The following is a 23577-nucleotide window of genomic DNA, read 5'->3' on the forward strand; positions in this document are numbered from 1 at the left end:
TTTGCTAAAAGAAATAGACATATAGGTCAAGGGCAACAACTCGAGATCCATGTAAAAAGCCAAATTTCTCTATTTATTACCACTTTATATGAAGTCAAAAGTACAACAATTTAACAATGGTGGTAATATTGGTGACTTTTTTTCATTCACCCACTTAATTGTTTGAATGAATATAAGTGTATATCTAGCAGATCAGGCGGCCAAATTTAAATTTTGGTTTGTAGTAAAATGCTCGTTTTTATAGGCAGTCAATCGCTTCTGCTCTTCTAGTAAAACTAGACCTCTCCGGCTACATTTGGAGCAGTTAGGGTTTATTGACTCTCATTATAAATTTTGTCTCATCTTCAAACATGTTCTCTTGTTCTCTTTCTCACACCCATTAATATTTTAATCACCTCACCACCCAACCCGCAACTTAATCACAAATTGCTGATGTCAATCCGCGTTTCATGACCCTCCTGTCCCTTATCTGTAATAAATATATATATATATATATATTTATATCCCAATCGCTTCTGATCATGTTTTATAATTATTGTGCAAACAACAATAGTCTTCAGAATTAATTAGAAATAATCTCCATGGGAGGACCCAGGAAGCTCACAGACGAATATCAAGTTTCAGAGATTCTGGGCAGAGGAGGATTCTCGATTGTGAAAAAGGGCATTAACAACAAGAAAAAAAAAGTTGTAGCCATAAAAACTTTGAGAAGGGTGCAGGTGAATCCATCTTCAACCAAGGGAATATCATTGCAGACATGGACGAACCAGGTTTCCATATCAGAAGCTCTGGTGACAAACGAGATGTTGGTAATGAGAAAAATAGTAGAGGAGGTCTCTCCACATCCAAACGTGATAGAGCTTTACGACGTGTGTCAGGACGAGCATGGAGTTCATCTGGTAATGGAGCTTTGCACCGGTGGAGAGCTCTTTGATAGGATAGTGAAAGAGAAAAGGTATTCGGAGGCCGGAGCAGCGGCGGTGGTGAGACAGATAGCGGCGGGATTGGAGGCTTTGCATAGAGTGAATATTGTGCATAGAGATTTGAAGCCGGAGAACTGTTTGTTTTTGAATGAAGAAGAAGAGTCGCCATTGAAGATAATGGACTTTGGATTGAGCTCGGTGGAGGAGTTTACAGATCCTGTAGTTGGGTTGTTTGGATCAATTGATTATGTTTCGCCGGAGGCTCTTTCTCGGGGGAGAATCACGGTGAAGTCTGATATGTGGTCTTTGGGTGTCATCTTGTACATCCTCCTCTCCGGGTATGTTTCTGTTCAATCATACCCAACAATATATATATATATATATATATTATATGCATACATAAAATCAACTTACCTTAATTACTTATTTTATATGAAGAAATAATAAGAGTTTAGTTATAGTTTTAATCCCAAAATATTACCTACTTGGAATAAGTAAGAAATTATTAATTGAATGAAACAAAAGAATCAAAATAATTGAGTGATATATATATATATATGTATGTTTGTATATTATAAAAATTTTCCAATATTAATTAATGAATAATCATTAGGTGCATTGCATGTATTCTACTTCTTGATATATATATATATATGTGTGTTTAGTTCTATTTGTATGGTTGTGTATTAAGAGTTGAAGAAGAAACCAAATAGAAAGTACTCATCTAGTTGATAAAATACAGAAATAAACAAATTATATTACAGAGATCAGAAGAAACAATGTAACCCTAACCTTTCCAACTAAAACTTTGAAAGTGATAAAAATAAATAATTTATTATAATTTATCAATTTCTGTTGATAATTGTATTCCTTTAATGGCCAATCTAAAACCTATGCTTGGACCAATTCAAGAATTTTCCAAGAATTTATTCAAAAAAAAATAAAACCTAATTAAGGTTGATATAAGTTTTATCTAAAATATAATGAAATTTAGAACATATTTTTTCAATCTACTTAAAATTTCCTATAATAAATCCAATTTTCTTTTCCTTCTTTTTTCCTATAAACTTTAATTTTGGTTTAAAATAAATAGAAAACCTAACTTTCAAACAACTTCTACCTCACCCATGTCTTTCATTTCTCTATTCAGTGCTTTCAATATGTTTTTAGCTATTTATTTTATAATACAACATATAAAAGTTAGAAGTCTAATATTTAATTTTGGTTACTTTACTACATATAATATATATTTAGTGGACCTATGCTTTATATATGATATTAGTTTTGCAGACTTACCGATCAAGAAGTATGTTAGAATGCAAATAGATATAATTAAGTCATTCAATATCAATTTAAACTTTTAAAATATATTAACTCAATATATTATTTAATGCCGATGAGTCTTTTTTATCAACTCATGTATTTTCTTTAATAAAGTAAAATAAAAATGTTTTAAAACCCATCTAAATTATATTAGTAAAATATAACTAATATTAGACTAGAACAATCAATTTTGAAAGTTTAATCAATAAGTAAATGTTCAAACCGTTTAACTTAAGGATATACTAAATATATGTAATTATTAAAATAAGTCACTTCAACTAATACTAACAGGTTGATTTTAAAACTGTTGGAAATAATTTACAAATTAAGAATATAATCATGTATTTTCTTTAATAAAAGTAAAATAAAAATGTTTTAAAACCCATCTAAATTATATTTTTTTTCATAGTTATATAACTAATATTAGACTAGAACGATCAATTTTAGAAGTTTAATCAATAAATAAATGTTCAAACTGTTTAACTTAAGAATATACTAAATATATGTAATTATTAAAATAAGTCACTTCAACTAGTACTAACAGGTTGATTTTAAAACTGTTGGAAATAATTTATTAGAATTATAATGTGTTAATTAGTTTGTTAGCAGTTAGAATTGATTATTTGAAATAGCCATGTACGTGAAGGTTCTTTTTACTAGTAATGATCTATTTTTTTCCAAATTTCTTATCTTCAAAAAAAAAAAAATTTATGAGAGTTGGTATCATTACATGAAAGTCATTCTTTACTCACAAAATATGTGAGAAATTGTAGAAAAAGACTTTATTCCACCCAAAGATGAAACATCCTTAACTCAAAATGAGAAGGATGTTTTTCCAATACAAGGAAGCAAGACTAACAAGCTCTTGCACCCAACCATCAAGGTTTGGATGAATCTATATTTTTAAAGATGGTCGATGCTACCAATGCGAAGCAAAGTTGGGAGATTTTGAAGAATTTCCTCCAAGGAGTTAACGATGTGAAAAATGTGCAACCTCAAACTTTATGAGGCAAATTTGAAGTTTTACAAATGAACAATGTTTAATCTATTTTAGATTTTTGCTCAAGAATAAACTCTATAGTGAGCCAAATAAAGAGATATGGTGAAACGATGGAACATGTTCGTGTGGTACATAAAATACTTCGATCTTAGCCACCAAAATTCGACTATGTATTATGTGTCGTTGAAGAGCCAAATGATCTAAACAATTCGACTTTTGACCAATTAGAGGGATCACTACAAGCTCATGAAAAGGAAATAAATATAAGACAATAAGAGCTTTTGGAACAAATTCTCAAATCAAAGGTCTTTGTGAATGATGGTGGAAGGGAAAGAGGACGAGGAAGAGGTAGAGGACATGGTCATGGCTGTGGTCAAGTGTCTAAAAGAAATGACACTCAAGATGATGCTAAAAATGAAGAAAAAAGCCAACAATCAAATAGAGGTCGTGGAAAAGGAAGAGGAAGAGGAAAAGATAACTATAAAAATTTTAACAAATCTAATGTTGAATATTACAACTGTCACAAATATGGACATTATGCCTAGGAATGTCGTAACACTTTAAATTAAAATGAGGAGCAAACCCATTTTATCAATGATAAACAAGATGAGGAATAAACAACTCTATAACTAGCATGTAAAGATAGAGATAGTGATAACCATAGTTCATGGCACTTTGATAATGGAGCAAGCAATCACATGTGCAGTTACAAAAATAAATTTGTGGAGCTTGATGAAAAGATCAATGACAGTGTTTCTTTTGGAGACTTCTCAAAAGTTGTAATTGAAGAGAAAGCTATAATTCTAATTTCTTCAAAAAATGGTGGACATGTATTTATTGGTAATGTTTAATATATACAAAAGTTGAGAAGTAATATTTTGAATTTGAGTTAACTTCTTGAAAAAACATATGAAATTTACATGAAATATTATTGTCTTTGGCTCAGAGATTAAAGTGTTAATTTATTTGTTAAGGTGCATATGTCAATGAATAGAATATTTTTCTTAAATCTCAAAATTATTGAAGCAAGTTGTTTGAAGGGTAGCGTGGAAGATGAAGCATGGTGTTAGCATATGAGGTTTGGCCATTTGAACTTTAGTGCACTCAAGGTGATGGGAGAAGATAAAATGTTGAAAGGAATGTCACTGATCAATAATCGTAATCAATTATATGAAACATGTCTACTTGGGAAGCATTTAAGAAGGGGTTTTCCAAAAGAAACCACTAGAAGAGCAACTAATCTACTTCAACTTGTGCCCACTGATGTGTGTGGACCAATCAATCCACTTTCATTCATATATTTATCTAATAGATCTCCCACATCAAGTTTAAAAGACAAGACTCCCCAAGAAACATGGAACGAAATGAAGCCTAATGTCAACCATTTAAGATTTTTTGAAAGTATTACATATGTTCATGTTTTATAACAAGAGAGATCTAAGCTCGATGATCGAAACATCAAACATATTTTCATTGAGTATGATGCAAACTCAAAAGGCTACAAATTATATCATCCAAGTAATGGCAAAATTGTGGTTCGTAGAGATGTTACATTTGACGAAAATGTGATTGGAATTGGGAGAAGAAAGAAGAAAATATTTATGACTTCTTTCCATATTTTAAAAAGGAAAGACAAGAGACCATGGTGTCTTTGCAAGAGGCAACTCCTCCTCATTCTCCAACTCATGTTGCATCACCCACTTCTCAAGGAAGCTCAAGTGAAAGGCAATGAAAGACGAAGAGCATCTAAGATCTCTATGATAAAAATAAGGAGATCACTAACTTTGATATAAATGATTTATTTTTTCTTTTCTTTGACAATGAACCAATGAATTTATCAAGCCATGAAAGATACAATATGCAGATAAGTCATAGACGAAGAGATCAAATCTATAGATCATAACAACACGTGAGAGCTATCAACTCTTCCTAGGGGACATAAAGTTATTGGAGCCAAATGGGTCTATAAAGCAAAGAAGGATTCTCAAATAAAGGTGAAAACGTATAAGGTAAAACATGTGGCTAAAAGATACAAACTGAAGCATGGAGTTGATTATGATGAGATTTTCGCATCAGATGCTTGCATGGAGATTATTCACTTATTCTTAACTATTTTAGCTCAAATTAGGTGGAGAATTTTTCAACTTAAAGTGAAATTAGCATTCTTCAATGGCTATCTTAACGAAGAGGTTTATATAGAGCAACCATTGGGTTCGTGGTTGAAGGACATGAAGATAAAGTGTTGAAATTGAAGAAAGCTTTGTATGGACTAAGGTAAGCACCAAGTGTAACAGCTCAAACTCGAATGTCAGTTGATATGGACATTTACACAATATTTTCAACTAATAGAATAAACAAATATTAAATATATAATAGAACTACACTTTAATATATAATCTCTGTAAAAAAATAATTATGTATTTACAAATAATTGAGACATCTAACTTAATTTATAATTTTAAAATAAAAACTAATAAAGTTTTCTTCACTATCTTCTATTGATCTTTAACTTGTTTTTCATCTCCTCTTACATGGGTAGGGGATGAATTGAGGTGAGATTCACAAGCATACTAAGAAAAATGATTCTAGAACAGAAATTTATATATACATATTCACGCAAAATGCAAGATATAATGATATTCTATAATCCAAAAAAATATCAATCAAAACATCATAAATAAATACATAATAAAACATCAATGAAAACTTATCTTAATCTTTTTCATTATGTTCTACTCTTATTCCTATAGATTATTTCTAAAAATCTTATACTTAATTCAAATGATTCTTTCCTTATTATTCACATTCTTTCTTCGTAATATTTCTCTATTCGAATATCACACATCCACTTGGATATCACATCTACTCAAAATATCACCATACACTTGAAATATCACATCTAAGGTTTCATCTTGCGATGTCGTTTATATCATCATCTAAAAGAGGTGACAAGGATCCCCCCATCACACAGATAGCACACACACCACATTAACCACAACAAGTATGTTTGCTCGGTGACCCACGTCCTCACAAATACCTATCCATGTCTGGAGTAGGTTTCACAAAACTATCCATGTGCAGGTTCACCATATACGTTGAACTTCAGTCACACACGCACCCTCCCTTCCTTGATTCAGACTAAATGAGTAAGATACTCAGGGTCCTTACATTCTACACTCTTTTTAAATCTTTGTCATTTTCAATTTACTTATTTCATACATAAAATCTTAATTTCTGCGCATAATTAAATACAAATATGGACATTGTTTCATGCACACATATTACATATTCATATGCATAATACGTGTACACACATATTAATATACACGCATATATTATAATATAGACATGTATCCTCATTATAGGTCTCATACAATGTATATTTATATCCACACATACAATCTACTCCCATACATACACACACATCTATAAAACACACATACATAATACACACATCATACTACATACATAATTATTCACGATTTTGTTTTTATCAGTTCTGTTCTCATCAATTCTGTTCTTATTAATTCATATCTCATTTATCATATATTTATATGCCGCCTATAATCCTAAAGAAACCTTTATAGGCAGGATGAGACAGACAAGAACTCCCATTTTTGGATAGAGTAAGGTAAGATCTCAGAGAACGCAGCTCCGACTCTATCTATATGAGACAGATACTTGGATATACGGATGACTAAAGGGGCTTTTTTGGGGATTTTCTTTTAGTTTGTTGTTTGGAATGGACACCTGTGGAGGAGAGAAGGTGAAGTGACTTCCTGGGCTTGACTGGCTTGATTGCCTTTGTTTGTGGCTAGAGGGGCCCCGAGTGCAGTGAATGAGGCAAGATTTCGTTCACGCAGCCGTTTGGGGGGCCTTGTCATGGTGAGTAATCTTCGGTTGGGTTGCTTCCATGATAAGGGGAAGGGGAGTGGTGCGGCGGGACCCTTCCACCAGATTACTTTACCTAGTCAAAATTCAAAGTATCATTTGTGGAGTTCTCTTTCCTAAGCAGCAAGAGGTAGACAGGGTGGACTCCTTCTCAGAATGGAGAGTTTGAAGTTAGTAGCTCTTGGGAAAGTCTGAGAAAGAAAAAGGATCGCACACAAGAAAATAGAGTTGGAATGAAAGATGGGGATTAAAGAACATATTCAAACGTCTGTTATGATCTTCTCAAAAATGATGCGCGATTAAGTGAATAATTTACAACGGACACGAAGCTTTTCAGTCTCATTCTGATATATGCACAAAATGAAAGGAACAAGGAAATGCGTTAGCATTCCAAACGCAGGGAAGAGAGACCTCTGTTCCAAACACGAACAACAGAAGAGAGCGAAGTGAGGCGGATTCTCGCTAGGGAGATCGAAAAAATTTTCCTGAGATACCAAGAATCCTCCTTTGTTGGATCAAAAGGAAGGAAAAAAAATTCCTAAACCTTCTAGATAATCTTTCTGAATCAACATCAACAACTCCTTGGTTGATAGCTATGATCCTGTCATCCCTACCCTTTTCTTCTCCCAAAAGCGGCCCTAGGTCATGCCCTTGAGATAGGGATTGAGAAGAGTTAGAACAAGAAGGATTAGTTAGCACTACCCCAGATCCATATGCATAGTCAAATAAGAGGGTAGACAGAGGTGCAACCTTATTGGCTTAAGCATCCGATTTTGTCCATGAGGAGGAAGAATACCGGGTTCTCAAATCCCCTGCTGTTAGCAAGAAAAAGAGCTCTTGGACTTTCTCAAAGGGAATGATTGGACAAAGAGAAGAAGGGAAACTAGTCTTCTTTCTACCAGTAAAGGCAGTTGTCAGACTGTTGAGTGAAAGCTCTTTCGGAATAGTTCATCCCTTGAGCTAGAGAGAGAGAGACTACTCTGATCTTATAGGCAGCTTCCATTTCAACTTCACTACTTCTTGGACTCTTGAACGACTCTCCTAGGGCACCTCCGGATCTGTCCTTGGGTTGGGATAAGAGAGCAATAAGTAGTTCGCTCCAGGACCCCACTCCCTCGAGAGCAGGATGCCGGCCGAGATGGAGCTGGGAGCCAACCGTTCACTTTTCTGGGGCTTGCCTTGCCCCAATATCTAAATAAAAGGCAGGCGCCGAAAAGGAAGCAGCCCAGCCTCTTCAAGAAAGCTTTGCTTGGTAGGCGCTGCCTACTCACTCAGAAAATGCTCTGAACACGAGAGTGTGCAGTTTCGCCCCCTTCTCTCATGCTGAGTCACAGGAAGTTCTTCGGAAAACACGGACGAGCCACATGCAGGCAAACTTGCACGTGTGGTTCTGGCTGGGGACCCCGGTATACTGTACTAATATGTGTAGGTCCCCGTAATTTGAGTGAGATTATCATGGCGCAACTCTTTTCTCTTTACTGAGCGAGACTCCATCCATATCCCTTCCTTACTAGTACTAGTGGGATATTATTCCATTTCTATTCTATCATTTGTTTGACAGCTTAAACTAGGCTTCATTTTAGATAGGTTTTCAGTCTTAATCAAGATAGGTCAGGGGCACATCAGAACGGTCGGTGGCTGCTTAGTCTTATCCAAGACTCTAATATCTTTGTACATCTTTTTTTTCTTTGAAAAAAAAGAAAGAAGGGGGTCGATTTAGGCTCCTTCCCTTCCACTGCATAGCTGCGCTAGCTGATACTACGAGCCCTCTATCCCACACATCTATCCAGCTCGCATGGTTCACCGGTTCCACCGAAAACTCTCATTTGTTGAAGCGGAGCATAGTGCACTTCAGGCGCCGAGCGAGAAAAGTCAACAAGGGTTCGTAGAACGAATAGAGTGTACAACTGGGTCGCAGCCCCACTTTTTTGTTCGTAACAAGGGAGAGATAGAATGGAGTTCTTCACAAAGTTCAAGACAAAAAAAGAAAAAACACTTTCTCTATGGCCTCCTTGTTTTAAGACATTATGGCTTTGGGGTCGACCCCGGTAACAAAGAAGAAATCCATAAAATTTTGGGATTCGACACCATAATAAAATACTACCCTCACGATGAGACCATGTCCTTGAAATTTGATAAAAGAAAGGTGCATTAGCGGTTAATACGTTATAATTGGATAAGTTAGATAAGTTATTAGGAATATGACGGAACGAAAGACCAAGCCCCGCTGACCCAAAGTGATTTAGAAAGATTCTTCTTTATCGATGGTGATCGGTCATGGTATTTATAGCCTTGCTTTTTTTTCGGCCAAATCCGGATTTTGTTTTGCTTCTTTCGGTCGTCGAGCCTGATCGACTCGACTCTTTTCCCTGCCCCCCGGCAAAGAAGTCAGTCCTCGGCTATTAGGATGTTCTGTTCAATTCCATTCTCGTCTTTTTACATTAAAAGCAAAAAATTTCTGTTATGTTCTTGCTAAAAAATAATCCAAACGTGCCATTCTCTGGTTAAAGATCGGCTTTGTCAAGGAAGTTGGGGGAAGAGGGCATTTCCATCGCAAAGGATTCAATCCAGCCACAGGTTCCCCTACGGCTACCTTGTTACGACTTCACCCCAGTCGAAGACCCCACCGTGGTATGCGCCAATAAGACCACCAAAAGCCTTTATGGCACTAGTGGTACACAGAAGTCATGGGTGATCATTGGTCCAAATATCTGTCAAAAACAAGCATCCATTTCAAAGGATGTGGTCGGGCTCTCTCTATGGTTGACCAACTAAACCATCTATATTAATCGGTGAGGTTTGCATTTTTGGTGAATCATGAATGATAGGTTACGAATGGTAAGGAATCACAAGCGAGTTGATCGGTCATCAATTCGAAGGCCAGGCTTTGAAGGAAAAAACTCCAATACATTAGCATATGGAAGTATCAAGGTGCATCTGATGGTGTCGTATATAAGAATGAGGCTGTTTTTCTTTTATGGCTTTTTTTTTCGGATGTTTTAAGGGAAAGAGATCCAGATGCGAGAGGAGTTTCAATCGAAGGAGAGAAAGCAGCAGAGAATCTTGCACCTCATCGGCACCAGACTCTTTCCAAACCTAAATACCAATCTTCCACTTCTTCTCCCATTGAGAAAGATGCTGGGCGAAAAAGCAAATTCGTGGTAACCCACTAAGGTGATTGAAGCTAGCAAGTCAAATCCAATGATCAAGCCAGTTAGAGATGTACTTCTAGTCCAAAGGCATCTAGTTACATTCCCTCTCTTAGAAGTTCTATGTTTAGCCCAAATAAGAACATCACTCATTGACAAAGTATGAATTAGCCTTCGAGTTGTGGCTTCTTGTTCATCTTTCACTATTTGACCCTTCATTTCAGGTTCTCTTAGTATTCCATGACCCATTCCTCTATCAATTCCTTTTGAATAAGCTAATAAGAGAGAGAGTCCTTAGGAATTGAAAAGTCCCCCTCCCTAGCTACTAGAACTAGAGGACTAAAGATCATGGTCGTAGGTCAACCTGTATGGAGTTATGCATGTGCCATCAATAAGGGTGGCCTTCCAACATCAATTGACCCCACCCGACTTTACTGAAGCTATGTTAGTAGAATTTGACGGTCTAGAGGAGGAAAGGCTGAAGGTGATTCTGTTTCCATTCCTATATATATGGGTCTGTGCAGCATTTCCACGATATCATTATGATTAATTAATGGGACTTGGCCGAAAAGTGTTCTTGCCTCTATCATTAGCTCGGGTAATTGCCGTATCTGGTGTTTTAGTAACCTTTCAATGGCTCCCTTAATTATGTGCGAGGAATTTCCCTCTTGAGGAATGGGAAGCGGACTAGTCCCTGAAAATGCCTGTTTGTTTGTCATTGGGGCTCAAAATCTTCCTTGCTCGTTCGTAGGTCTTTGATTTCATTTTTCTTTTCGCCATCTTATTTCACTCGCTGGTTTCTGTAATTCATTTTTGTTTTATGAATAGTTGGTTGTGTTGGATGATTGATGAGTAGTTTTTTTATTTGAATATGAAAAAAGATTATTGGGTGATGTAAGCTTCATTTAAAGTTTTCTGGCTTGAAACGAGCTTCAAAAAGGGTTGTATTCTTGTTTATCCGTTCAGGTTTTCTTCATTTATTGTTCCATTCATCTATACTGTGTGATTCCTCCTCGATCGGGGAAAGGTTTACGAATCAAGTAAGGAAAGCATTGATAAAGATAAGCATAAGCTCTAGGTCGATGTGCTGTAGATGAGCCATAGGAAACTCCTTCTTTGGTTGGAAAGGGCAGAGTGCATTTTTTGGGTGGGTATAGGGCGAACGAAAGAGACGTGTGGCTGAGGGCGGGTGAGGCATTATGTCATCGAAGGAAGACCTTTGAGTCTGAATCGTAATTGATCGAAAGATCTGCTCATCGAAACCTAGCCCAACCTACTTAAAGCGAAGGTCTTGACTTGAAAGGCTCGAAGAGAGCACTAGTAGATCGAGCTCTAGGTGCATGGACTTGGCTAGTGAAGCACAAGCATTCATCTTTCCATAGATAGAAAAACCCTAGACTAAAATGAGCGACCCCAGGGGCAAGGTTAGTCCCAAGGGTTTACTCTCTTCACTAGCAACGAAGTCCATCTACGGATGTACTTATGGGAGCCTCGTTGCTTTTTCGTTTCGTGAACTTCATTTGCATGAACTTCACTTCACTCAAATAAAAAGACATATCGGAAAAGGGGAGGAAGTTCTTCACGGGTGTGGAGCACGACTTCCACTCTCTTTAATTCTTAAGATATATATACTTCTAGACTTATAAGGAAGGAGTTTAATAAAAGGGAGGAAGTGATTCACGAGTGTGGAGCACGACTACCAATCTCTTTAAACATGAAGATATATATATTATGATAAGCGGGGATAGACTCTTAGTGAGCACGTCTGGCGTACACAAAACGGCAGCCAGACAGTGCGTAACATAGAGAGCCTTTTAATATACTTGAAGTAAGCTAGCTTGCTAGCTTACTGGAAGCCCATCATTCCCGGAACACTTGCATAATGGGGGGTGCTAAAAAAATAATACGAAATTTTTTGCGTTTACTTTATTGTCCCCCCATATCTTCTCATCCCCACCATTCCTAAGCTTGCGCAGGAATGGAATAGAGGGATGCCCTTATCCAAGTCGCCGAGTCAACAAAAAATGAGGATTTATCTCATTTTATTATCGTTTCAGGTCAACTTTGATCATCATGTCCATTCCTAAACTTGTGAAGGAATGGGATAGACGTGATGCCCTTATTTGATTTTACTTTTCTCATCCCGACCATTCCTAAGCTAGCGCAGGAATGGAATAGAGGGATGCCTTTTTAGAAGTAACCCGGTCGACAAAAAAATGAGGATTTATCTCACTTTCTTGTCGTAACAAGGCTTATCTTATCATCCCAATCCATTCCTAAGACAACGAAGGAATGGAATAGACGGGATGCTCTTATTTGAATTAACGTTGTTATTAACGTCCACATCTTAATTATATCAGAGCACTAATAACAACAAGTCTTTTAAAAGCAATCTAGAGGCCCCCTATAAGGCTTTGGATACCGTATGGAGCCACGTCGATTAGTATAGCGTGGGTGCTACATTCCTTATAAGGGGACTACCACCTCCCTGTAAATGTAGGTAACCTTTTACACGAGTCCTTTCCAAAACAGGTAAGTTTGAGCCTCCTTACCCCAGGTAATAAGTATCCTTCACGAAGTGGGGGAGTATTATGTAAAAACCTGAGTCGTCTTGTCATCACACCTCTAAAAGAGCGTTGAGGTGCTATACTCTCAAGTCGCTCCTTTTGATAGATCTCATTGCTTTCTTCGCTTTATGTTATCTTATATGAGAAATACCTATGAGAAGTCGGAATCATATAGAAACCCTCAGAAGATCCAAGCTATATTGGATATGGCGCCCCAAAAAACTATCAAGGAGGTCTAAGTGCTAACCGGGCAAATAACAGCTCCCCATCGATTCATCTACCAGCCTGCAGAGAATATATATACACACACACGTGCGTAACAACATATATATGTACATTATATAAACACACATAATACAAATTTGATATACTAATTATATTTATATTTTATTACACATACATTTAAATATTCACACATATTGCACTATATATATACACATTTATATAAATAAAAATTTATGTCTCTGTATCAAATATACATAATTCTTACCTACAGTGTGATCAGAAAAATTTTAAAAATCCTTACTGACTTGGTCTATAATCCTCTCAGAAATCCAAATACTATTTTGATAATTTTTCTCGTTTATAATAGAAAACACACATTAATTTACGTATAATTTCTAAAACTATACACACAAAAGGAAGAACATATTTTACGTTAGGACAGATATGCGCGTCGCCGCGTACGACATACCAATAACAGATATGGTCGCCACGCTTCTTTTTTTTCCTCTCTTTTTTTCTTTCTTTTCTTTTTCTTTTCTTTTTTTCTCTTTTTTTTTTCTTTTCTTTTATTTCTCTTTTTTTTTCTTTTTTTTTCTCTCTTTTTTTACTTTTTTTTTCTTTTTACCTTTCTCCTTCTCCTTCTCCTTCTCCTTCTCCTTCTCCTTCTCCTTCTCCTTCTCCTTCTCCTTCTCCTTCTCCTTCTCCTTCTCCTTCTCCTTCTCCTTCTCCTTCTCCTTCTCCTTCCCCTTCTCCTTCTCCTTCTCCTTCTCCTTCTCCTTCTCCTTCTCCTTCTCCTTCTCCTTCTCCTTCTCCTTCTCCTTCTCCTTCTCCTTCTCCTTCTCCTTCTCCTTCTCCTTCTCCTTCTCCTTCTCCTTCTCCTTCTCCTTCTCCTTCTCCTTCTCCTTCTCCTTCTCCTTCTCCTTCTCCTTCTCCTTCTCCTTCTCCTTCTCCTTCTCCTTCTCCTTCTCCTTCTCCTTCTCCTTCTCCTTCTCCTTCTCCTTCTCCTTCTCCTTCTCCTTCTCCTTCTCCTTCTCCTTCTCCTTCTCCTTCTCCTTCTCCTTCTCCTTCTCCTTCTCCTTCTCCTTCTCCTTCTCCTTCTCCTTCTCCTTCTCCTTCTCCTTCTCCTTCTCCTTCTCCTTCTCCTTCTCCTTCTCCTTCTCCTTCTCCTTCTCCTTCTCCTTCTCCTTCTCCTTCTCCTTCTCCTTCTCCTTCTCCTTCTCCTTCTCCTTCTCCTTCTCCTTCTCCTTCTCCTTCTCCTTCTCCTTCTCCTTCTCCTTCTCCTTCTCCTTCTCCTTCTCCTTCTCCTTCTCCTTCTCCTTCTCCTTCTCCTTCTCCTTCTCCTTCTCCTTCTCCTTCTCCTTCTCCTTCTCCTTCTCCTTCTCCTTCTCCTTCTCCTTCTCCTTCTCCTTCTCCTTCTCCTTCTCCTTCTCCTTCTCCTTCTCCTTCTCCTTCTCCTTCTCCTTCTCCTTCTCCTTCTCCTTCTCCTTCTCCTTCTCCTTCTCCTTCTCCTTCTCCTTCTCCTTCTCCTTCTCCTTCTCCTTCTCCTTCTCCTTCTCCTTCTCCTTCTCCTTCTCCTTCTCCTTCTCCTTCTCCTTCTCCTTCTCCTTCTCCTTCTCCTTCTCCTTCTCCTTCTCCTTCTCCTTCTCCTTCTCCTTCTCCTTCTCCTTCTCCTTCTCCTTCTCCTTCTCCTTCTCCTTCTCCTTCTCCTTCTCCTTCTCCTTCTCCTTCTCCTTCTCCTTCTCCTTCTCCTTCTCCTTCTCCTTCTCCTTCTCCTTCTCCTTCTCCTTCTCCTTCTCCTTCTCCTTCTCCTTCTCCTTCTCCTTCTCCTTCTCCTTCTCCTTCTCCTTCTCCTTCTCCTTCTCCTTCTCCTTCTCCTTCTCCTTCTCCTTCTCCTTCTCCTTCTCCTTCTCCTTCTCCTTCTCCTTCTCCTTCTCCTTCTCCTTCTCCTTCTCCTTCTCCTTCTCCTTCTCCTTCTCCTTCTCCTTCTCCTTCTCCTTCTCCTTCTCCTTCTCCTTCTCCTTCTCCTTCTCCTTCTCCTTCTCCTTCTCCTTCTCCTTCTCCTTCTCCTTCTCCTTCTCCTTCTCCTTCTCCTTCTCCTTCTCCTTCTCCTTCTCCTTCTCCTTCTCCTTCTCCTTCTCCTTCTCCTTCTCCTTCTCCTTCTCCTTCTCCTTCTCCTTCTCCTTCTCCTTCTCCTTCTCCTTCTCCTTCTCCTTCTCCTTCTCCTTCTCCTTCTCCTTCTCCTTCTCCTTCTCCTTCTCCTTCTCCTTCTCCTTCTCCTTCTCCTTCTCCTTCTCCTTCTCCTTCTCCTTCTCCTTCTCCTTCTCCTTCTCCTTCTCCTTCTCCTTCTCCTTCTCCTTCTCCTTCTCCTTCTCCTTCTCCTTCTCCTTCTCCTTCTCCTTCTCCTTCTCCTTCTCCTTCTCCTTCTCCTTCTCCTTCTCCTTCTCCTTCTCCTTCTCCTTCTCCTTCTCCTTCTCCTTCTCCTTCTCCTTCTCCTTCTCCTTCTCCTTCTCCTTCTCCTTCTCCTTCTCCTTCTCCTTCTCCTTCTCCTTCTCCTTCTCCTTCTCCTTCTCCTTCTCCTTCTCCTTCTCCTTCTCCTTCTCCTTCTCCTTCTCCTTCTCCTTCTCCTTCTCCTTCTCCTTCTCCTTCTCCTTCTCCTTCTCCTTCTCCTTCTCCTTCTCCTTCTCCTTCTCCTTCTCCTTCTCCTTCTCCTTCTCCTTCTCCTTCTCCTTCTCCTTCTCCTTCTCCTTCTCCTTCTCCTTCTCCTTCTCCTTCTCCTTCTCCTTCTCCTTCTCCTTCTCCTTCTCCTTCTCCTTCTCCTTCTCCTTCTCCTTCTCCTTCTCCTTCTCCTTCTCCTTCTCCTTCTCCTTCTCCTTCTCCTTCTCCTTCTCCTTCTCCTTCTCCTTCTCCTTCTCCTTCTCCTTCTCCTTCTCCTTCTCCTTCTCCTTCTCCTTCTCCTTCTCCTTCTCCTTCTCCTTCTCCTTCTCCTTCTCCTTCTCCTTCTCCTTCTCCTTCTCCTTCTCCTTCTCCTTCTCCTTCTCCTTCTCCTTCTCCTTCTCCTTCTCCTTCTCCTTCTCCTTCTCCTTCTCCTTCTCCTTCTCCTTCTCCTTCTCCTTCTCCTTCTCCTTCTCCTTCTCCTTCTCCTTCTCCTTCTCCTTCTCCTTCTCCTTCCCTTCCCCTTCCCCTTCCCCTTCCCCTTCCCCTTCCCCTTCCCCTTCCCCTTCCCCTTCCCCTTCCCCTTCCCCTTCCCCTTCCCCTTCCCCTTCCCCTTCCCCTTCCCCTTCCCCTTCCCCTTCTCCTTCTCCTTCTCCTTCTCCTTCTCCTTCTCCTTCTCCTTCTCCTTCTCCTTCTCCTTCTCCTTCTCCTTCTCCTTCTCCTTCTCCTTCTCCTTCTCCTTCTCCTTCTCCTTCTCCTTCTCCTTCTCCTTCTCCTTCTCCTTCTCCTTCTCCTTCTCCTTCTCCTTCTCCTTCTCCTTCTCCTTCTCCTTCTCCTTCTCCTTCTCCTTCTCCTTCTCCTTCTCCTTCTCCTTCTCCTTCTCCTCCTCCTTCTCCTTCTCCTTCTCCTCCTCCTCCTCCTCCTCCTTCTCCTTCTCCTCCTCTTCCTCGTCTTTCTTCTCCTCATTCTCCTCTTCATCCTCCTCCTCCTCCTCCTCCTCCTCCTCCTCCTCTTCTTCTTCCTCCTCCTTCTCCTTCTCCTTCTCCTTCTCCTTCTCCTTCTCCTTCTCCTTCTCCTTCTCCTTCTCCTCCTCCTCTTTCTCCTTCTCTTTCTCCTTCTCCTTCTCGTTCTCTTTCTCCTTCTCCAACCCAACCATGACTCTTCTCTCTCTCATCTTTTTCTCTCTCTAACCAACAGTGACTATTCTCCTCTTTCTTTCTCCTTTGGTCACGACATCACGTAACACTATGCAACCCATCTCTCTCGGTCGTCGATACTACTCAACTTTATCTCTCTTCACACAGTCGCGTCTCTCACTCCTTGCTCTCCCCTCTCTTTCTTTTTCTTTTCTTTCTTTTTTTCTACTATTTAATTACATATATATATACATATACATATTTGCCCCTTAGGTCCTATTCTCCTGCTCTCTATATCCTTCTTTTTTTCTTTCTTTATTTTTCTTTTATTTTTTATTTTTTATTTAATTATATATATGTATACACATGCCACATGTCTTCCTTTTCTACTTTCAGAGTATACACTTTGGGTTCTTCCTTACTTTATTCTCTTTTTCTTCTTTTATTTTATTTTATGTAATTATATATAACACATATATATATATGTATATGCACATATACCTGGACCCTTTCTTTTTCTTCCAGATATTCTTTTTTTATTTTTGTTTTTGTTTTCTTTTTCTCCTTCTCTTTTTTTCATTTTTAATTAATTATATATAGATTTTATTATTATTTTTTTTTTTTCATTTGTACCCACCTAGGTATTACACCAAAAGCATGGAATAGTCATAAATTTGAAGATAATGGGTTTGTTCGTTATCTTCATGAATATGTTCTTTATGTGAAGTATTATGATAATGGTGACATTCTACTTGTGTGTTTATATGTGGATGACCTCATCTTCACTTACAACAATCCAGACTTATTTGAAGAATTCAATAAAGACATGCTACTTAAATTTCAAATCACCGATATTAGACTCATATCTTAAATTTCAAATCACCGATATTAGACTCATATCTTACTATTTGGGTCTTGAGGTGAAGCAAATGGAAGATGGCATTTTTATTTCTCAAAAAGGCTATGCAAAAAAAATCTTAAAAAAATTCAAAATGCTTAATTACAATTCTGTGAATACGTTTATGGAATGTGGAGTCAAGTTATCAAAGTTTAATAATGTAAAAACCCAAACCCTTATTCAGAATTTGGAGCACATAACTCAGTAAAAATAAAATTGATAATACTAAAATCTATTATTTAGTAGAAATAATTAAAGTTTAGGGGGTTATATTTCGTACACATTTACTTAAGGTGCCCAAATAGGGGTTATGGGAATGCTTTTTAGAAAACTTAACGAAGAAAGCACTAACAATAAATATAGTCCTTTTCTACTCAAATGACGAAGTGGAAGAGGCAATCCTCTAACTGGTCTTTTGTTGTTCAAGATCTGGGTCATGGTCTTTCTGATTTGAAATGGTTAATAAAATGAGGTGAGTTACACTAACTCAATAAGAATATCAATGCTTTACTACTGATACGGAAAATCAAAGAATTATAGAAAATATAAAACAATCAATGGGGTATACTCTTAATTAAACTCGAATGATAGTACATTCGTTATTAGTTTCACTGAAAATATTCGTACTATCTCGACTAACCAGTAGTTTCTCCAAATGTAATATATTTAAATAAAAGAAATCAAAGTAACAATTTGGTAATATATATTTTCAAGATATATAACGTTTGACCCTTCGTTATCTTCCCAAAATCAAATTCCCTACCATATTCATCTCTACTTTATCGTGTCATTTGCCCCTACTGGTGTCACTAGGGTCCATAAGGATTCCCACTACACGTGTATACAAACATTTTCTTGAAAATAAACTTGTCGTCCTCATACTCCATCTGGTAATGGGCGCCACAATTAATAACCGACTCAATACTCGGTCCAGTATGAGCAAAATTCATAAACTCCCAACCTTGTCTGGTATGGGACTCCCCAACCCTGTACGGCTGAGGGTAATGTCCACGGTAGGGTTCACCCTATGTATCAAGTCTTTAAATTTTTCCTCATGACACTCAATAAGCCCTTTTGTTTAATAACCTTGACTCATTCATATCTTTTCTCTTATTAAATTTTTAATCTTAATGATGCATATGTCGCATCCCCCAAACAACACAAAAGTACGAATACTATACTTGATATAGGTAGACACAAAAATAAGAATAACAAAAGGCATATCATACTGACTGAATCAACATAAATTAAAGCAGGTAGATTGTAACATGTAAAGTGGCACGAATAAATAAATAGGCACAATAAAGCGATTACAGAGATAGTTAATACAACTGACACAATTGAAGTAATAGCAAATAAAGACAGATCAGTTACTGACTCCATCGGTAACTTATACTTAATTAACTGAGAATTCATTAACTGTTTAAACTTCTATTTATTTTCAATTTAGTTTTAATTTAACCGTAACAGAGGAAATGGTGAGGGATTCTTACTATTGGTCGGTATCCAAAACATTGTCTTTATCACTACGGTTCTCAACGATTCTCGATTCTTAGATTTCTTAGGTTTTCCTGGAAAGGTTGAAACGTGCGCTAATATAACGTGAAAATATGCAAGAAACAGCAAAAAAGAGTAAAAATATCATCGAGGGATTAGGTTGGGGTTCTGACGCGGTGGCACCGCCGTGCTCTACCGTCAGGTCCTCCTTCTCCAACAGTTCTTCCTCTCAGTTAAACCAATTTTAACCAATTTTTGGTGAAAATCTGCTCAAATCTTGGTTAGGGGGTGCTTTTAGGCAAAAAGAAGGGAAAAGCAGAGACTTACTGGTGGTTTAGTCCTCCAGTGCAGCAGCTCAGTTGGGCTCCGTCGTTCCTTCCTCGCGGGTTGTGATTTTTCTCGGTTACCCAAACTAATTTCGTCATTCTGGCACAATGGCACCAGCATTCCTCTGGTGGCTATGTCTCCTTCCGGCCGTCTCTCTTCTTCTTCTCCGAATTGGGTATCGGCTAAGGTTAGGGCTTCGACGGGGAAGAAAGGTTTAACCTCTTTCTTTTAATCTAGGTCATCCGTGCGGGGCCACGTGGTGCAACCGAGACCGTTCGATTGTACTTATATGGGAAACACATCTGGGCGATCCGATCGAAGACATGTGAGTCGTTTGATCAATCTAATCCAGAAAATTGATATGGGTCATTCATGCGCGCAGGAATGGTCCGAGCTTTTCGATCGATCTCGCACGCAGATCGCCCGCATGGCCTCTTGTGTGGAATCCATGTCGACGTATCGCCACGCGGCATACCCCGATTCATCATGTTGCTGACGTGGTCATCCTTCGTGGCTCATCTTTTTAAATTTCTTTCAGACAAGTCCTTTTTATTTACATATTGGCCCCAATTGTTCAGATGGTGTTTCAAAAAGGTTCAAAATATATTTTTCTCCAAAAAAAAAAAGAAAAGAAATAATAAAGATAATTAAAATTAAATCCTTCACTTATTATTATTATTTTAAAAAGGTACATTACATCATTCCGAGCCAAAATTTCGGACTCGAGATATTACAAATAATAGACAAAGTCGATCCCACTCTCTTTAAAAGTTTTATGAAAAGTTTGAGATACTTGATCTTTTCAAGCCCCGATATTCTTTTTGTAGTTAGATTAATAAGTTTTTTTATGGAAGCTTCTATCACCTCTCACATGAATGATGCTAAAAGAATTCAATATCACCTTAAAAGTATTATTGATTTCGAGTTATTTTATTCATCACCTAATGATTTCAAACTTGTAGGATTTTGTGATAATGATTTTATTAGAGATATTGATAATGAAAAAAGTATAACTGATTTTGTATTTTTTATGAATAATTGTGCAATTATATAGAGTTCTAAGAAGCGAGTTATTGTTAAACTATCAACTTGTTGTCTAAATATGTGGCAACAACCTCTTGTGTTTGTCATGCCACATGGCTTAGAAGATTGTTGAAGGAACTTCATTTGACACAAGAAGAAACTACTTAAACTTTTATTGACAATAAGTCCACACAAGTATTAGCAAATAATCTAATATTTCATAAATAAAGCAAACACATAGACAATAGATATCATTTTATTAGAGATTACTTTACTAAAAAAAGTGTAGCTCAAGTACATAAAGACTCAAGATCAAGTGACGGATATTTTCACCAAGTCACTCAAGTTTTTAGTCTTTCAAAAATTCAATACTAATCTTGGAATAAAAAGAAAATTTGCATATTAAGAGGGAGTATTAGAAATAATTTGCAAATTAAGAATATAATTATGCGTGTTATGGTTTATTAGCAGTTGTAATTCATAAATTCGAGTTTTATGTATCTTTTAGTTTGTTATTAATTCTGATTCATAAATTAGAGTTATAACGTGTTAGTTAGTTTGTTGAAAGTTGAAATTGATTATTTGAAATTTTAAGAGTTGTTATAGTACATATAAATAGTCATATACTCGAAAGTTTTTTTCCAAAAACTATAATAGAAAAACTTGTCTCTTCCTCTTAGTCTCTCCTACCTCTTCCTCCCATCTCCAACAAAAACAAACATATTAGTTAATAGAGTTTGATAAGTTTATTTTCTTAACTTTTTTTTATTTTGTTTGCAATAATAAAATTTGCATACTTAAGTTATTTTATGTTTTATCTTATAAAATAATTGATTCCAATTTATATGAATCTTTAGGTGGTGGTGACCATGATGTATGTTCAGTTTATATTCACCTTTAGTCTAATAATTGATTTTTCTTTCATATTTACAGATACCCACCTTTCTTTGCTCAGTCAAATCGGCAAAAACAGCAAATGATAATGCAAGTATGTCAATTGATTTCTTTTCTTCAACTATATATATAAGCAATATGGTGTGTGTGTGTGTGTATATATATATATATAAGCAATAGGGTTATGTCATAGTTTAATTAATTTTGTGCACAGGCAGATTTCAGTTTCTACGAGAAGACATGGAAGAATATTTCTCAATCAGCTAAGGATTTAATCAACTCTCTCCTGGCGGTTGATCCTGATAAAAGACCCACTGCTCAGCAGGTACATTCACTATTGCATTACATATATATGGTTACTCTTAACATATATCAATAGGTATGTTAATCAACTTCTGTCAATAATGTCATATGGTTTGGATTTTGACCTATCAATAGATATGTATATATATGAACAAACATATGTATAACATGTATGTATTTGTGTGTGTGTGTGTGTGTGTGTACGTACATACATATCCTGTACATATATTATATTAAAGAGTTGAAATTAAACAGCTTCTCCAGCATCCATGGGTTATAGGCGATTCAGCGAAGCAGACTGAAATTGACCCCGAAATAGTCTCAAGACTCCAAAGCTTCAATGCTCGTCGCAAACTCCGAGCAGCCGCAATAGCAAGCGTGTGGAGCACCACGGTTTTCTTGAGAAGCAAGAAACTTAAGTCTTTGTTAGGCTCCTACGACCTTAAGGAGGAAGAAATTAGCAATCTCAGAACCCATTTCCACAAAATGTTAGTAACCCATTCAATTAATTCTTAGCTCTTTTCTTACATATATCAAAACATCTATTGTTTTTTATTTTCTAAATCTATATATATATATTTTTTTTCACTAAGGAATACAAATTGGGAGAATAATGATAAAAATAATGGTATAGCCATAAAATTTTCAAATGTTATTATATATATGTCCTTTTTAGAAAATTAATTTGTTGTTGCTTTGGTTATTTTATAAATATGCAATTTTTACTACCTCCACCTTCAAATGTATATAAATTTAGAAATAAAAAATTATAAGATGTTTTATGTATTGAATAGAGCTTTTTAGTTCTTCTGAATTTCTCATGATTTTATTTCTTGATATGCATGTAGATGCGCCAAAGGTGACAATGCGACTTTGTCAGAATTCGAGGAAGTGCTGAAAGCAATGAACATGTTCTCACTTATTCCTTTGGCACCTAGAATATTTGATATTTTCGACAATAATCGTGATGGAACAGTCGATCTCAGAGAATTACTTTGCGGATTATCAACTCTTAGAAACTCTCGAGGAGATGATGCTCTCCATCTTTGTTTCGAGGTGCATGACTTAATTATTTCATTTCAACCACTTATACATGTATACATATACATAATCAGGGTTATCGCAATATATATATTTCATCTCAATATATCTGTGCCCAGATGTATGACACTGATCGATCGGGATGCATCACCAAGGAGGAGGTAGCGTCGATGCTGAGAGTAAGGCTCTTGTTCCTAACCATTCATATATATATATATATATATATATATATGTAGAATGAATGTGTGTGTATATATATTGATGATGACAAGGAAATTTAATTAACTGGGTATGTATTATATGTATACATAGGCTTTGCCTGATGACTGCCTTCCAGTAGACATTACAGAACCTGGTAAGTTAGACGAGATATTTGACCTGATGGATGCAAACAGCGATGGCAAAGTCACCTTTGATGAGTTCAAAACTGCAATGCAAAGAGATAGCTCTCTCCAAGATGTGGTCCTCTCCTCTCTTCGTCCCTAGCCTCATTCCAGTTTCAATAATGCATGTTTTCCTTAACATGTATATATATATATATATATAGCAAATTGGTATAGTGTCAGTAGGAAAACACACTTTTCCAAGCTGACTGCTTTAAGTTTTGTTTGCCTTTTACGCTCACCACTTTGATTTATTACTCGGAATTGATTCAAGTTATATACTTTTCATTTTATGTGCATCCATTTATCTACTAAAATATTTCTATAAACATATATTTCAGAATG

The 23577-nt window shown here is 37.1% G+C and overlaps 1 protein-coding gene across 1 annotated transcript; it reads left to right on the plus strand.

Annotated features, from left to right (window-relative positions):
- Positions 1–417: 417 nt before the first annotated feature.
- Positions 418–23525, plus strand: LOC110814505 (calcium and calcium/calmodulin-dependent serine/threonine-protein kinase-like). Its single transcript, XM_088209520.1, has 7 exons — positions 418–1261; positions 21545–21599; positions 21720–21830; positions 22064–22296; positions 22657–22864; positions 22969–23028; positions 23162–23525. The coding sequence occupies exons 1-7, from the start codon at positions 582–584 to the stop codon at positions 23333–23335; spliced, it is 1521 nt and encodes a 506-aa protein (XP_088065646.1). The 5' UTR covers positions 418–581; the 3' UTR covers positions 23336–23525.
- The last annotated feature ends 52 nt before the right edge of the window (positions 23526–23577 follow it).

The sequence above is a fragment of the Carica papaya genome, chromosome 8, assembly GCF_054855325.1.
Source record: "Carica papaya isolate Zhongbai chromosome 8, ASM5485532v1, whole genome shotgun sequence".
In the NCBI taxonomy this organism is placed as follows: domain Eukaryota; kingdom Viridiplantae; phylum Streptophyta; class Magnoliopsida; order Brassicales; family Caricaceae; genus Carica; species Carica papaya.